Here is a 14,712-nt window from a genome sequence, read left to right as displayed (position 1 = left end):
AGTTATTGGCAGCATAAGTTCTGTTTGTTAACTTTTCCTCGTGTTTCTTCGGTTCTCTGCCTACCTTCAACATGCAATATTGTCTGTCTAAGATAGTTTTACTTTCACTGGGTTCACAAATAATGACTGATCACTTGATAAGATACCACAATAACAAAATGAAAAGTTTTGTTAAATACTCTGGATATTGATTCATCTCTGACATAGTGAAACTCGAAAGATCCTTCAGCAATAGTCACACCTTCAATTTGTGCATGTCAAAGAAGTACTTTCGAAAGTCCTTTGATGGCTAGAAGAAACATGTACCATTCAGTGTCACTTATAATACATAATACAGGCTCAGTCACTTACCATTGATACTACAGGCTCAAACAACTTATCTCCTGGAACTTGCTCCCAGGTCATTTCAAAGGCACCAGGTTCACCAGGAGAGCAAGGCGTAAGTAAATCTTCTATAAATCTGTTCGGATCTTCACGAGATGGTCCACGAATATACTTGAAATGGGTGGCTGTTTGGACTTTCCTAACTGGCTGCATTAAAGCATCTCGAACAACAATACTTATATCTGCACCAGAGTACCTGCATAGAGAATTGTATTGTAATCCTGGAAGTGTACAAAATTTTAAGCAATGTGTTTACAGAAGGAACAAATTAGCAAATAATCGGAGATCTGGTACTGTAATGCATGAACACCTGGACTTTGGCCAGTTAGAAGCTTAAAATTAATTTTTCATTGCAAATAACCAGTGCAACTATCTACATTGTATGCAGCTTTTTTAGTCATAAAAAAAATAAAAAATATTAAAAGTGAACTTAATGACATACAATATAAATACACAAGAGGTGCACAGGCCTACATATACAGTCATACCTTGCCTTACTTCGTTTTTCTTGATAATAATCAGAAAAAACAAAATTCATTTCCATTGGTTCACTTTCTTAATAATAATCAGAAAAAACAAAATTCATTTGCATTGGTTCAATAAGTTTGTTGGTCAACGTTATTGGCGTCATTATTGACCGTTCATAGGGGCTTAGGATTGTCTTATATTGAATGGTTTTGGGTATTCTATACATTAGTATGGGGGGAAAATATCTATTTTTAATTAATAAAGAGACTGCATAGTTATGGGGTGTTTATATGGTATTTAGGTTGCTTTTTAAGGCATTCAAATTTAGTAGTAGTCATTGTTTACTAACATCACGTTTTGGAACCAATTACCGATGTCAAGCAAAGTATACCTGTATACTGCATATATATTTCATGTACCATCCATTATCGCACATATGTACAGGCAGTTCCGAGCTATGGTGATCCGGTTTTATCACGCTTGTCTAGCCCCGTAAGTATATCTTAGTTTAATCAGACACTGACCTGATTAACAGCTCTCCTAGGGCTGGCCCAAAGGGTTGGATATTTTTACCTCGCTAGGTAACAACAGGACCTACAGCTTATTGTGGAATCCGAACCCCATTATATCGAGAAATGAAGTTCTAATCACCAGAAATAAATTCCTCCGATTCCACATTGGCAGAGCAGGGGTCTAGCCCCATAAAATCAGAAATTTACAGTGCCATAAAAGGCCAAGTTTTGGTTACCAGACAGAGAGAGAGCATAACAGGCCGAGTTTTGATTACCAGAGACTTTTTCAGAACACTTAATGATGTTAATTTTCATTACCATTGCTATCGTCTTCCTCTCCTAACCTCTTTTCCTCCCTCTCTTTATTTATCATATCTTTTAGCTGAATAAGTTAAAAAAAATTAATGAGAATGATAAAATTATCATTAGTAAAGTTATGATTGTTACTTAAACACTACAGCCATAAAACACTGAACAAAAACACTTGTTTTGCCAAGAACAACCAAACCAAATCGGATAACAACACTGTTTTGCTTGCATTTCAGCCATTGTATGATAGTAAAATATTACTGTAGTTGTTACAAATGACGTTAACTAAGCAGAATAGGACTGATAAATTTTACGTTATACCTCTATTCGCTATGGAGAAAATACCGGCAAGGAAATATACTACTGCTAAATTTGAGCTGCAGTTGTAGCTGAAACCGAGAAAACACTGAGAAAACAATTTCACACTATAAATTATTGTGCATCAGCAACATGGATTGAAGAACACATTTTACTGTTGTTTTCACACCAATAAAAGCTAAAAACGTAAAACTCCTATTATGAAGAAATAGGGTGAAAATAGCGAACAGAAAATAGCGAACAGAAAATAACTAAACATAGTTCACAACAAGACGTATTTAAGTCAAATTTTGACTTAAAAATACATCATATAAAGAAAAACAACCTTGTCCCATATAAATAAAAACACTTCATATAATGAACAATAACCGTGTCCCATTTATTTACACTAGAAGCAAGAAAATAGCTCTGAATTGAGTCCAATATGGTGATAAACTTACCTCTGCCCTCAGCTGATTTTTCTAAACCAAAATGATATTGTTATGATACAATAAAGTTTTATACATACTTACCTGGCAGATATATACATAGCTATTACTCCGTCGTCCGACAGAAATTCGAATTTCGCGGCACACGCGGCAGGTAGGTCAGGTGATCTACCCCCCCGCCGCTGGGTGGCGGGAATAGGAACCATACCCGTTTTCTAATTCATATTTTTTCTTCCAGCTGTCTCCTGAGGGGAGGCTGGGTGGGCCATTTAATTGTATATATCTGCCAGGTAAGTATGTATAAAACTTTATTGTATCATAACAATATCATTTTTATACATTCAACTTACCTGTCAGATATATACATAGCTGATTCACACCATTGGTGGAGGGTAAAAGACAGCTATTACTGATAGACAGGTAAACAATACGTTGTAGGTAATAAATAAATAAAACCTTGGTTCCTATGTGTTTAGACGAAGGGTCGACTTCCTAGCTATTGCTAGTAGCCTGCTTCGTCTCAAGAGCCTCAGCGAGGATGTGACCTATGGCTAAGAGTTCTTGTAGATCTGTCAATGGGGTCTTATCCACTTACTTGACAGAATCTAGTGGTCATTTGTCAATGGGGTCTTATCCACTTACATGACAATACATCAATGCCTATTGGCATAATTTAAGGAGCACAACACCGATCCCGATCACCTGATCCTAACACGAGGGTTTGTGCTTAATTTGAAAAGAGCTATCCCCAAACTCATTTCAAATAACCCCAGAAAATAATACATTTATGTTAAAATAAAAAATAAAAAAAAAAATTTTAATTCACTAGTTAAGGATCAGTGTCGGCTCCCTATCCCAGCAACGCATCCGTGGACACGTATAACAAAGAGAGAAGGATCTCTCATAGGCCCACTTGATCTCCTTCGTGCAAAGAGAAGTCAACACAAGAGTTGCATCTCCCGTTATTACAGCTAATATGACTCTCACGACATATTGTTATGGAAAGAACAAGAATTGTTAAAAGCTCGCACTTCAAGCGCTTTTAATTCTTAGCTGTTTGAAGGAAACATCAAGTTACTCAAGAAGTGCTTTAGAAATTCCACTCTTCCAAAGAAGACCAGGGCTTTCTTTGCAACAGATCTCTTCTGGATGAAGCCCAGAGCCCTGCCTGCGCCTCCCCCCTGGCTGGCGCCACGCGCCTGCCTGGCGCCTCGCGCCTGCCTGGCGCCTCGCGTCTGGCTGGCGCCACGCGCCTGCCTGGCGCCTCGGGCTTTGGATGCGGCGCCTCACTCGCGCCTGGCTAGAGCCTGGCGCCTCGCCCCTGACTGGCGCCTCGCGCCTGGCTGGAGCCTCCGCGCTGCCTGGCGTCTCGCGCCTGCCTGGCGTCTCGCGCCTGGCTGGCGCCTCGCGTCTGGCTGGTGCTTCGCTTGCCTGGCGCCTCGCACCTGGCTGACTTCTCCCCACTTGCAGGAGATTCGAGCTTGTTAAGAGTCTCGATGAAAACTGGCGATGTCCACCTCGGACACTTTATTTGCCTGATTTATTCGCCTCTAGCGCATCTGCGCCAGATTGGAGGCCTACTCCTTCTCCTCATCAGACAATGACAGTGTTTATTTGGACTGTCTTGCTCTGGCGTCTTTTACGCGCCTGTTTTGGCCATTTGGCGCCTTGATTGGCGCTACATTGTCCGGAAAGTCTGAACATCCACAATCGTTATCAGGAGAATGGAAAAGGGTGGAAGAAATTCTTTCACTTTGAGCTTATGGCCTCTGCAACAAGGGGAGGTAATTTAGTCGGCTACATCCAGTAGACGATAGGAAATCTAATAGTCCGAGAGACCAGTCTTCCTCCGAGGAGGATCATACTTGATACTTCAGTTGCTAACGAGCACTCTTCTACATGTTGACGAGTTCTCTCGTTGCAAAATCTTCCCTATCCTTGCACGAAGGCAGGGAAAGAGCCTGGAAGTTTAAGGAGACTCTTGAGCTGAAATTGGGAGGATTCCCGATCTAGCTCTTTTTAAATATATCTCTTCGAACCTTCTGGGAAGTAGTTTTGAGCCCTCATCGTATTCCAAAGACTCTGTCAGCAAACGTTTAAACCTTATCTTCTTTTGTAGATAACAATGTAAATACATTGCCTGGACAACGAATCCTTTATCTGAAAGCGTTGATCCAGGAATAAAAGGTTATAGTTCTTTTGCCAAACATACCATGCTGGCAGGAACCCATTGCCGAGTCTTTCTAGAATTTGATCCAGATTCCAAGCCCAAAAGAATCTCACTCGTCCTTTTGGTCGATTAGTACCAAGAGAAACATTGATGAGGAGCAGTTCCATCTTGTCAGACCACGGAATCTGAGGCCCAAATAGGATCCCATTGGTAACTATAAGATCTCCAAGTCTTGTCGTATAGAAGTATTGTGTAAGATCCCGAAGATCTTAATGCTCTGCTATCTCCAATTCCCTTTATAGAGACAGAGTACTATAGCCTTTTACTGCGTTCTTTGATAGCAGATATATAAAGGTAGTTCTTCCCTCTGAAAGGGAAGAAAAAACCGCTATGTGGTTCACATAGGTATCGGAAGAGGACAGTTTCCTCATTCCCTCAAGCACGATCTGCAGTAATTATATATCTTATCCATGACTACCGTCATTTACCTTGAAACATCCTCTCATTCATGTCCACTTCTGGTCAGTCTGCACGCAGACAGACTCAGAGTGGAGAGGTTGTTAAGGTCCATTTAAAATAGATATTGAAAGAATATTCAGACTGTCTTGGAAAAGACTTCCAAAACCTGCTGTGAGAAGAACGTGACCTCTGAGAATCCAACCTCACTAAGTCTAAAATGAGGCATAACATATATCCTCTCTTTCTTTGACGCCCTTTGTCTTACATTCTGTAAAGAGTTTGTTTATCTTTTTAGTGGGGAAAAAAGACTAAATTTTATTCCCCTTTCTATAACATAAAGATGGCGCTTATATTGCTACCTCTCTCTTATATTCTTTCTTCCTGTCCTCGTGCCTGGGCAACGAGAGAATGAAAAATTTCTATCATCGTTATTCTGCAAAACAAATTATTATTATCCTATTCTCCTACTAACTGATCCAGGATCGAGGAGAATCATTCAAGATTCCTATCCTAGGACATCAGGCCGTAATGTACGGTTCAGATACTTGAAAGAGCCTCTCACCCAATACTGAGAGCTCCTACGAGTCTTTTCCAGTACCAAAACATTACAAGGTCTCCCTTGTTATATGTTTACATAGGAGTAGGATAATATACCATCCTGTTAATAACAATGAAAGAGGAGCTGCATGGTTCAAGGGACTAGCCGAAACGTGCAATAAAAAAAGGGGTTGCCAAGGTCTTTCTAAAACCTGCACCCAGATTAACTTATTGAGTCCGATTATTTTCTATCACTTGTCTCATAAGGTTGAGGAAAGCGAGAGACCTCTAAAGATATCAGTTCTCTTCACCATGTAAAGGTCTATAAAGCAGAAGAACCCACACGATCCTGACACGTACTACGTTCGCCTGTGCGATATCTAGAATAATTGTCAGTAGAGGGTTGATCTGGCAAAAAGAGTTTCTCCCAAAACAACTCCTCTTGCCAGGAAAGAAGTCGCTCACGCGACCACTATATTACCTGACATGAGAAGTCTGTTCTTGTTAGAGACTTCCGCAATTTCAGTTAATCCTGACAAGGGCCACGGCCGCCTGTGCGACAACTTGTGTCCCTGTCAGGAAAAAACTGATCTTGTGTCAGTTCTCAAAGAGGAAACTCTTGGAAAGTCTATCTCCAAATACTGAGAAATTGGAGATCCTGATGTCTTGCGCCTGGCTGACGCCTCGCGCCTGGCTGGCGCCTCGCGCCTGGCTGGCGCCCAGCTCTATGTAGGAAAGCATAATTTGCTCTAAGGTATATCTATTAACTAATTATTTTCTAGTTAGAGCCAGGCGTCTGGCTGGCGCTTATGATTCCTTATGGCATGGTTTGAGGAAAAGGAAGCAGTCTACAGGAAGACTGTTCGTCTTCTTCTTGCTAAGAGATCTATGAAGAAGACTTCTCGCAGGTTCTCACAACTCTTTGCAATAAATGTTAGACATACTTTAACAGTTATTATCGTCGATCGAGGTTCTCACGGACTCGCAAATTCTTGCATTGCTTTTATTTAATAACTCGCTCAAACGAGAAATATTTTGGATGGTGCTCTAGGCTTATTGCACCAAGCTGGCGCAATTTGCGCCAGGGTGGCGCAACTCGCGCCAGGCTGGCGCAACTTGCGCCAGGTTGCGCAGGCCGGCGCAACCCGCGCCAGGGTGGCGCATCTGCGCCAGGCTGGCGCCTCCTACTAATTATCTTTATGTTATGTGCCAGAACATCTGTGTCTTTATGGTACCCGACATCCTTTCATATGTTAATTCCGTTCTTAATATGAAAAACTTTTATATACGTAGTATAATCCATTCAGGGAAACCATTTCCCACTAAAAGAATGTTTCCCACCCGACTCATACAACTTCTGAGCAATATCCGATTCTAAATACGGTTGTCCCCTTTTTCGAAAGACTTAACCATACCGTAGTCTTGAAGTGAATCTCTATTACATCTCTCTTCTCACTAAGTATGTATTCTAATAAGCCATGCTTTCGTAAGTACGAGTGCATTAAATAAATAATATCATGTTCTGCTGCATTAGAATCCTTTAATCATGTTACCTACGGTAAACAGCATTGAAAGGTTGTAATATCCTTCTTATTGAAAGATTCCTAACAAAAGGCAGACACTATATTATTTATGATAGCTTCAGTATTCCCTCAATCCGAGGCTAAGACCACGATTGTAGGGAAGAGATACGGTTAGTTATCCCATTCCGCAGGAGAGAGAGCTGTAAACGACCTCTCACGACTGAGAACAAGATGGTACTGCGACTGCGTTGGTTGGTCTTCAAAGCGAAAGCAGTCTGGCCTTCCCTTTCCATAGTTGCCAGTTACTCCATTAAATAAAGGAATCTTATAAATTATTATCGAACTTCAGGAAGTTTTTATATAAGCATAATTAAGCTAACGAGACTTCGACAAGTCTAGAAACTAAATAGGTGTCGTCTAAACAATTCTTTTAAACCTATTCCTTCCTAGGAAAGTCCTAGAAGGGTACTGGTAATTCATGGAAACCTCTTCTAACACGAAGAAAAATGTTCTACCCTACTCTCAATCCACCAATAAAGATATGCTTCTCCGATCACTTCTCGAAGACACGATAGCATCATATAACTCATACTCTAGCTTAATAGAATCCTCTATAATACTGTTACATTAAGGTAAACCGTATTAATTTAGGAAATTTTGTAAGGATTTCACTTGACCATTATAGCATAAATTTCGGTATGTGTCTATGCCTTGCCATACCGTAGTCCTAAGGCGATTTGTCCTAAGCATGGTAGGAGCTAGAAGCTTAAAAGTCATACATATATGCTTTATCACTCAACGATATCCATATAATTCATTCGATTGACAAACAATCTAAATCGTTCATCATCATATAGATTTATATCTAAAAAATGCACCGATGGGGAATCTTATGTTGAAATAACAATTTCATACCCCCATTGGATAGCGCTCTCGTCTAGTTGCGAAAAAAAAATGTTCGAACAATGACTTTATCACCAATGTTATCGAATGATCTCTAATATTAGAAGGCGCTAAATCGTCGCCTGATTCCGAAAGGTGGATCGATTAATGTCATTCTCATTTTGAATAATTCTACCAGAAGGCATTATACGAGGATCTTTGCCAATTTCATTCATTTGAAGTTCTTCTATCCATCGAGGAACCGTACGCATAAAAAGGGAGAAACACTGTATTAGGATGCCTTTCCAATGGCTATCCTGGCAGTCTGGGACGCTCTACAGAACCTGCCGAGGGGACGCCTGACCGGTGGGGATTCTCTGAAACCTCCTTACGGTTTTCGACATTCCTTCTCCTCTGGGCTTGTGAGCTTGGAAGAGGTCTAGACCTGAGAGCGAGACAGAGCCGATCAGACGCACCCTCCATTGTAATGGTGGGGGAAACACTATATTCACTTCTTACGTTCTAAGAGTTCGCATTCGAACTATATCCAAAGTCTACAATTTGCAAATATGATATTGTAGATTCTGCGGAGTAAGAAGGTGATGAGGATGCAACAACTACTAGTACTGTTACTACTATAATTGCTCGTTAACACAAGAGCTAATAAAGCTTCTAAAGGATAGTTACTTTTCTGACTTCCCCAACTAGGAAGAAAGATATACATTTCCTCAATCAAACTCTAACACTTATTTGTATTAATGAATAAATATAAGTAATTCCCTTTCATGAAAGTATACGTAATTCACTTTCGTGAAAGTGGACGAGTGTCTACCGAAAACTTCGGTAGTTACACGTCACTACTCTTCTAAATTTTCGAAGTTAATTTTATCAAAAAATTCTAAGTTAACAAAAGCGTATGCCGACCCAAAGATCCATTACTTCCCTGTAAAGTTGGCCCAGGACGATCGATGGCGATGAAACACGAAAATCCATCAGGAGGAACTGCAAACGTTGTTTACATTCCAAGCGACAGAAAAAATGATATTGTTATGATACAATTAAGTTTGTTCATACTTACCTGGCAGATATATATATAGCTGTATTTCTGAAGTCCGACAGAATTTTAAAAAACTTCCGACACACGCAGTGGTCGGCCAGGTGGTAGTACCCATTCCCTTCCCGCCGCTGGGAGGCGGGTATCAGGAACCATTCCCATTTTCTATTCATAATTTTTATTTCCACTGTCCCCTGAGGGGAGGTGGGTGGGTACTTACTTGATTATATATATCTGCCAGGTAAGTATGAACAAACTTTATTGTATCATAACAATATCATTTTGTTCATGAAACTTACCTGTCAGATATATATATAGCTGAATCCCACCTTTGGAGGTGGGAAGGGACAGAATAGAAGGATTTTAGGAAACAAATGCATGCAGATGATTTACATCTTGGTTCCACCTGTTAGCATAGCTGGCTTCGTGGTTACTGCCACGTAAGTCTGCTTGTGCTACTAGAGTTGCCAGCGAGGTAGAGACCTATATAAGCTGGTGCACTCCAGATGATCTGTCAACAGGGGCGAGACCACGACGTGGACTAGACCATATTGACCATACCATGAGGGCTAAGAAGTAAATAAATATAAAAATAAATATAATATTATAATAAATATAAGAAATATATATATCACCACCTGACCAACCTAGCCAAAGTTAAGGTGTTTTAACTAAGGCTTAAGAGTTAAGAAGTCGCCGTTGTCGGCGACTCATCAACTAAATTAAGAGCACTTCCTAACCATTTTCTACAGTATAGGATGAGTGGTACTTCTTGCCCCCAAGATTGTGTCCATGCAGATACGTATGGCCCTAGCGAGCAGCAGAATCTCATACTCGCCATCTTCAACATCTCGCAGGGAGTGTGAAGTGAACACAGAGTTGCTTCGCTAAAACATGGTACTCAGGATGTTACTGAGTGCCATGCTCTGTTGAAATGCTTCCGAGGCCGCGCCCTCACCTCGTGAGCATTTAGATAAAAAGATTTCAAATCTTTGTGCAAACACAATGAAGGAGCATTTTTTTTTTTTTTTTTTTTTTTTTTTTTTTTTTTTTTTTTGAAAGAACTCCTTAACACTAAAGCCAGGGTGTTCTTCGATATGGGCAAGTCTGGTCTTTTTCGGAACACTGCAGATTGCCCGAATGACTTCGACTTTCTTGAGTTTTATGTAGTTAAAACTTGAGAGACCCGACAGGGCACAGGACTCTCTCTGGCTCCTGCCCACTAACTTGTGCCATCCTTGCTTCCAAGCTCTGGCCCAAGGACAAAACGGGTTTCCATTCTTAGGCCACAACGGAAGGCTTAGAGAGCACACCGCCTTGTCTTCTCTAAAGCCAAAACTTGTGACGATGGCTTAAAATTTCACTAACCTCTTTGTCGGTATCTAGGGTGGTTAGAAGAAGGCCTTCCTGATCACATGCAAAAAGATAACAGGTAGGAGAGGTTCGAATGCTTTAACATCAAGAACTTCAGACTACGTCTAAGTTCCATATTGAAAGCTTCGATCTGGACATGCACAGTCAGTCCGTCTGTACTAAAGTCAGGTGACCGACCAGTTGACCAGTCAGACGAATCAAGGACAGCAAGGCTGTACTCTGAAGACCATAAGGCACTATTCTTTCGCTGAAGGATGAGTGTCTGGACTGCCTGGGCGATTCAATCTAAGCAAACCTTGGGGGTGTATCAACGCAACCCAACGTCGTCAGCGAATCAACTCCTGACTCGAGCTTCTGGTGCCAGGAGAAAGGAGCGAGGAGCAAAAAGGCGATTCAGTCCCGAAGGAAGAATGCCTGACAGTCCAACCTGGTCTCATCTCATATTACACGATCATCGGGGGTGTATAAACGCAACTGACTTCGTCAACAAGAAACTCAGGGCTACTATATGTCACCTGATCTCGCACGAGTGTCTGACTCCGCGAAAACAGGTGAGACAAAAAGTAGATGGTGAGCGAGTTTCGAGATTCCACAGAACTCAAAGATCGTGAAGGGCTTTGTTGTTTGACAGACGCAAATCTCTGAGCCCAAAGGCCGTCAACATATTTGCATATTCTTTAATAGTTGTGACTGCCAGCTTATCCCATTCTTCAGACGGAAAAGGAAGACGGCAATCTTATTCCTGTCAACCTCTCGATAGTCTGAACGTAGTCAGACTCAGAGCGGAGAGGTTATAGGTACCTTTCGAGTTAGAGTAGACCGACTCTCTCGGAAAAGGTCCTTGGAAAGTGAACTAGGAAGTATGTGACCATCTGTGAATCCCAGGATTCTGAAGGCCAACATGGGGCGATCAGCGTTATTGTCGCTCCCTGTGACGTCATAAATCCTCTTATTACATTTCCTAAGCGATTGAAAAAGGGGAAAAAAGAGACTAAACATCCATCCCCGTTCAATATCATAGGATGGCGTTTAATGGTACCGATCCCGGATCGAGAATAAGGGAGCAGAGAAAAAGCCGCCTCTTCGTCCTCAACATATCGAAGAGAAGAATGAAAGGGCGTCCCTAAAGTCTACACAACTCTCAACTTACTTCTAAAGAAAGATTCCACTCGGAAGTGAATAGTTGCTGCCGTCGATCGAGACGATTCGTACGGACTTTTGCAATCCTGTAACGAACCTGTAGAGGATCGTTACATTTTACGCCTGTTGTTATAATAGGCTCTTTCTCGTAAACTCGAACAAGGACCGAGAGAAGATACTTCTTAAGATATGAGAGAGCTGTGGAATATCAGAGTTGATCTGGACCACTGGTTCCCAAAAACTCGTTTCTAGGACTGGAGGGACTACCGAATCGCTTTTACTTCTTTCAGATTAAGATCCAGGACATCTGAAACCCTATCCAGATGTCCGGCACCTTCTTTCTATCACCTCAGGTGATAGACGCACTGAGAGATGTTCAGAATCATTGCTAGATCTTGAATAATATTTGTTTCCCGGTAGGAAAAAACTGTGGTCTGAATTGCAGTCTATTCGGGGAAACAAACTTCTTCAGGAAGGAAATGGTCCCCAGCAAGCTCATCCATTCCCTCCCCGAGTATGTTTACTTCCCTAAATAAGGCTGCGCTTTGCCTAAGCAGGAGAGCAAATAAAAGTGCAATGTTGCGGTAGACTCGTAGTTCCATACCGTGCGGTAACGAGCACCGAAAGGATTAAGAGATAACTCTATTGAACATAGTAAGGCAAAACGAATGCAACGTTTATTCATTCACGTAAGAAATCCCCTCAATCTTAGGCTAAAGTCCGTGATTATAGGACAGAGATAGAGTTAGTCAGTCAATCCCGCAGGAGAGACGTAACCGTCAGCACAGAGATACGGTTAGTCAGTCAATCCCGCAGGAGAGAGAGACGTAACCTACCACGCATGACAGCGTACGATCTGTTACTGAATACTGGCTCGGTTGGACTGGAGGACAGACAGCGTGACAGCAGCAGCAAGCAGCTTACGAACGTCGTCTCGTAACTTTATGTCTGGGTTGCCAGCTACCCTATTCTACGAAGAAATAGGTCCGTTATTTTTTGAGCAGAAAGACTCTCAAGCTGGTATATTTAAGCGAAACAGAAAACGCTAAATATATAGATGCGTTAGTGTCGTCAGAACACTACCATACAACGGTAAAAGATAAATCGGAAACTCCTGTTAGGCTGCAGGGAGTAACGATTAAATGTCCTTAAAATAGACAATAGACCTCTCGGTTGCCATCCGAAGAGGTAACTACAGCAAGCGTATATGACTTGAACCAACCAGAAGTAAAATAACGCAAGGCAAAAAATGAAATTATATCCCAATAAAGTTTGTTCCTACTTACCTGGCAGACATATATATAGCTGAATTCGGAAATACAGCTACATACATATCTGACAGGCAAGTTTCATGAACAAAACTTAAGAGAATCGAAGCAGTCGAAGCAGTCAGCTCAAGCTTCTTATGTTATTGGACATAAGCGTTCATTGACGTAGTCTACAAGTCTATTTCTTGTACGAGTCTGCGAATGACGAATGAGAGCTCTTCCGAATCTTGTCAATAAGAGCTTATTCGCTTACGCAATATCAAGTTAATAAGATATTTGTCATGAGAACTAACCCATTTACGGGACAAAGAGATATTTTGTCAAAGAGGGGATACCCACTTACTTGACAAAACGAAAGTATATTGTCAATGGGGGAAAGTCACTGAATTGACAAAACGTAATCCAGGGAGTCGAGCATTTAATTTTTCCGATTCCCGTCTCAAACGAGGAAGGGGCAAGAATCTGTTAAGAGACTGGCTTACGGCAAGTAGGACGACGATGTTCAATTCGGCAGCGTAGTCCCGACTAGAAAACTAACAAAATCTATCATCTGAAAAACCCTTTCAGATGGGCTAAAAAGCTTGAAAATTATCCTGGGAAGAGGAAGAAACTCTCCAACCAGCTTCCTCTCCCGTATCACAACTAATGCCTGCTAAAGCTTAAAATTATTGGCAGTATGGCAAAGGAAGTCCTGTCTTGCGCTTTCCTGAAGAGCGTCCTTTTGATGAGAGCCTTTGCAGAATCCTACTGAACGTTGCCGAGAGTCCTGACGTGCAGGACATCGAGCCTTACATAACCCGTAACTGCCTTATCGCAAGTCCCTTGACTGCGGTAGAGGCAACTTAAATTTATTGGGCAGAGATGGCAAAGGTTGCGGTAGAGCAAACGAGATCTTCCTTAACTCCATCCACCTATGCGAAAAGCAATATTAATTGACAGAGACCTCTTGAATTCAGAAACCCGATGTCTTGCTGGGTTTCGAAGAAGAAGTTGTCTGTTCACTTTAAGCTTCCTCCGAAGCACTGCCTACTTCACACTTTTGCAGGTGAGGTAGAAGGTATCACCGAAGGTAGATGTAAAAATTCTTTAGGCCCAAATCTGAAACAAGAGCTTGAAGAGTTCAACAGAAACGTTCAGCCAGGCGACACACCCTGGCGTCGCGCTGGTGGCACGATCGGCGGGTCCCTGGGCCGAGCTGGCGGCATTGGAGGCTCGGCGTCCACTGGAGCGCGCCTCGGCGTCCACTTGGGAGCAGCGCTCGGCGTCCACCTGAGGCGCGCGGCGCGCTTGGCGTGCAACCCGCCGAGCGCCTGGAGTCCATCCGAGCGTCCCAGGCGTCCGCTCTCAAAAGCTTCCTGCTACTATGACTTCTTTTACGTATTTCTCGGTGGAAAGACGGACACGAGTTCAGGCGACGTTCGCCTTCTTACTTCTCACTGAACGCATAACGAGAGAGAGAGGACGTGAAGCGTCCTCTTCTATAAAGCTTCTATTTAGAGGGCGCGAGTCCTTCCGAAAGCTCCAACCCCTGCACGGAGAGGACGCTTCGGAGGACGAGAAGCAAACTTTCAGGATTCGTGCACGCGCACGCACTTTGGCAGTCTGGGGATTTTCATCAGAAACTGCCGAAGGCACGCCAGATCGGTGGGGGTTCCTTGTAACCCTCCTTAGGCTTTCGACATGCTCCCTCCCCGGGTCCTGGGAGTCAAGCAGAGGTCCCGGCCTGAGAGGCGAAACGAGGCCGATCTGACGCACCCTCCACTACAAGGGGTATCACTGCACTTCTGCACTTCACTTTTACTCTCTAAAGCAAGCACTTTCGATTCTAAGTTACGAATCGAAAGAGTATAAGAGAAAGGGCAATTCCTCTACAGACACTGCTTAGG

At 42.4% G+C, this 14,712-nt stretch overlaps 1 protein-coding gene across 1 annotated transcript in view; it reads right to left on the bottom strand.

The window, feature by feature from the left end:
* LOC135200808 (vacuolar protein sorting-associated protein 4-like) overlaps positions 1 to 14,712 on the bottom strand; it is a 116,300-nt gene that overhangs the window by 60,383 nt on the left and 41,205 nt on the right. Inside the window, exon 7 of the mRNA XM_064229467.1 lies at positions 352 to 580. Within this exon, the coding sequence (XP_064085537.1) occupies positions 352 to 580 (229 nt within the window). The remainder of the gene's footprint in view (positions 1 to 351; positions 581 to 14,712) is intronic.

The sequence above is a fragment of the Macrobrachium nipponense genome, chromosome 27, assembly GCF_015104395.2.
Source record: "Macrobrachium nipponense isolate FS-2020 chromosome 27, ASM1510439v2, whole genome shotgun sequence".
NCBI classification, from domain to species: Eukaryota; Metazoa; Arthropoda; class Malacostraca; order Decapoda; family Palaemonidae; genus Macrobrachium; species Macrobrachium nipponense.
Note: the sequence above shows the minus strand (reverse complement) of the source record. Positions and strands in the feature narration are given on the sequence as shown.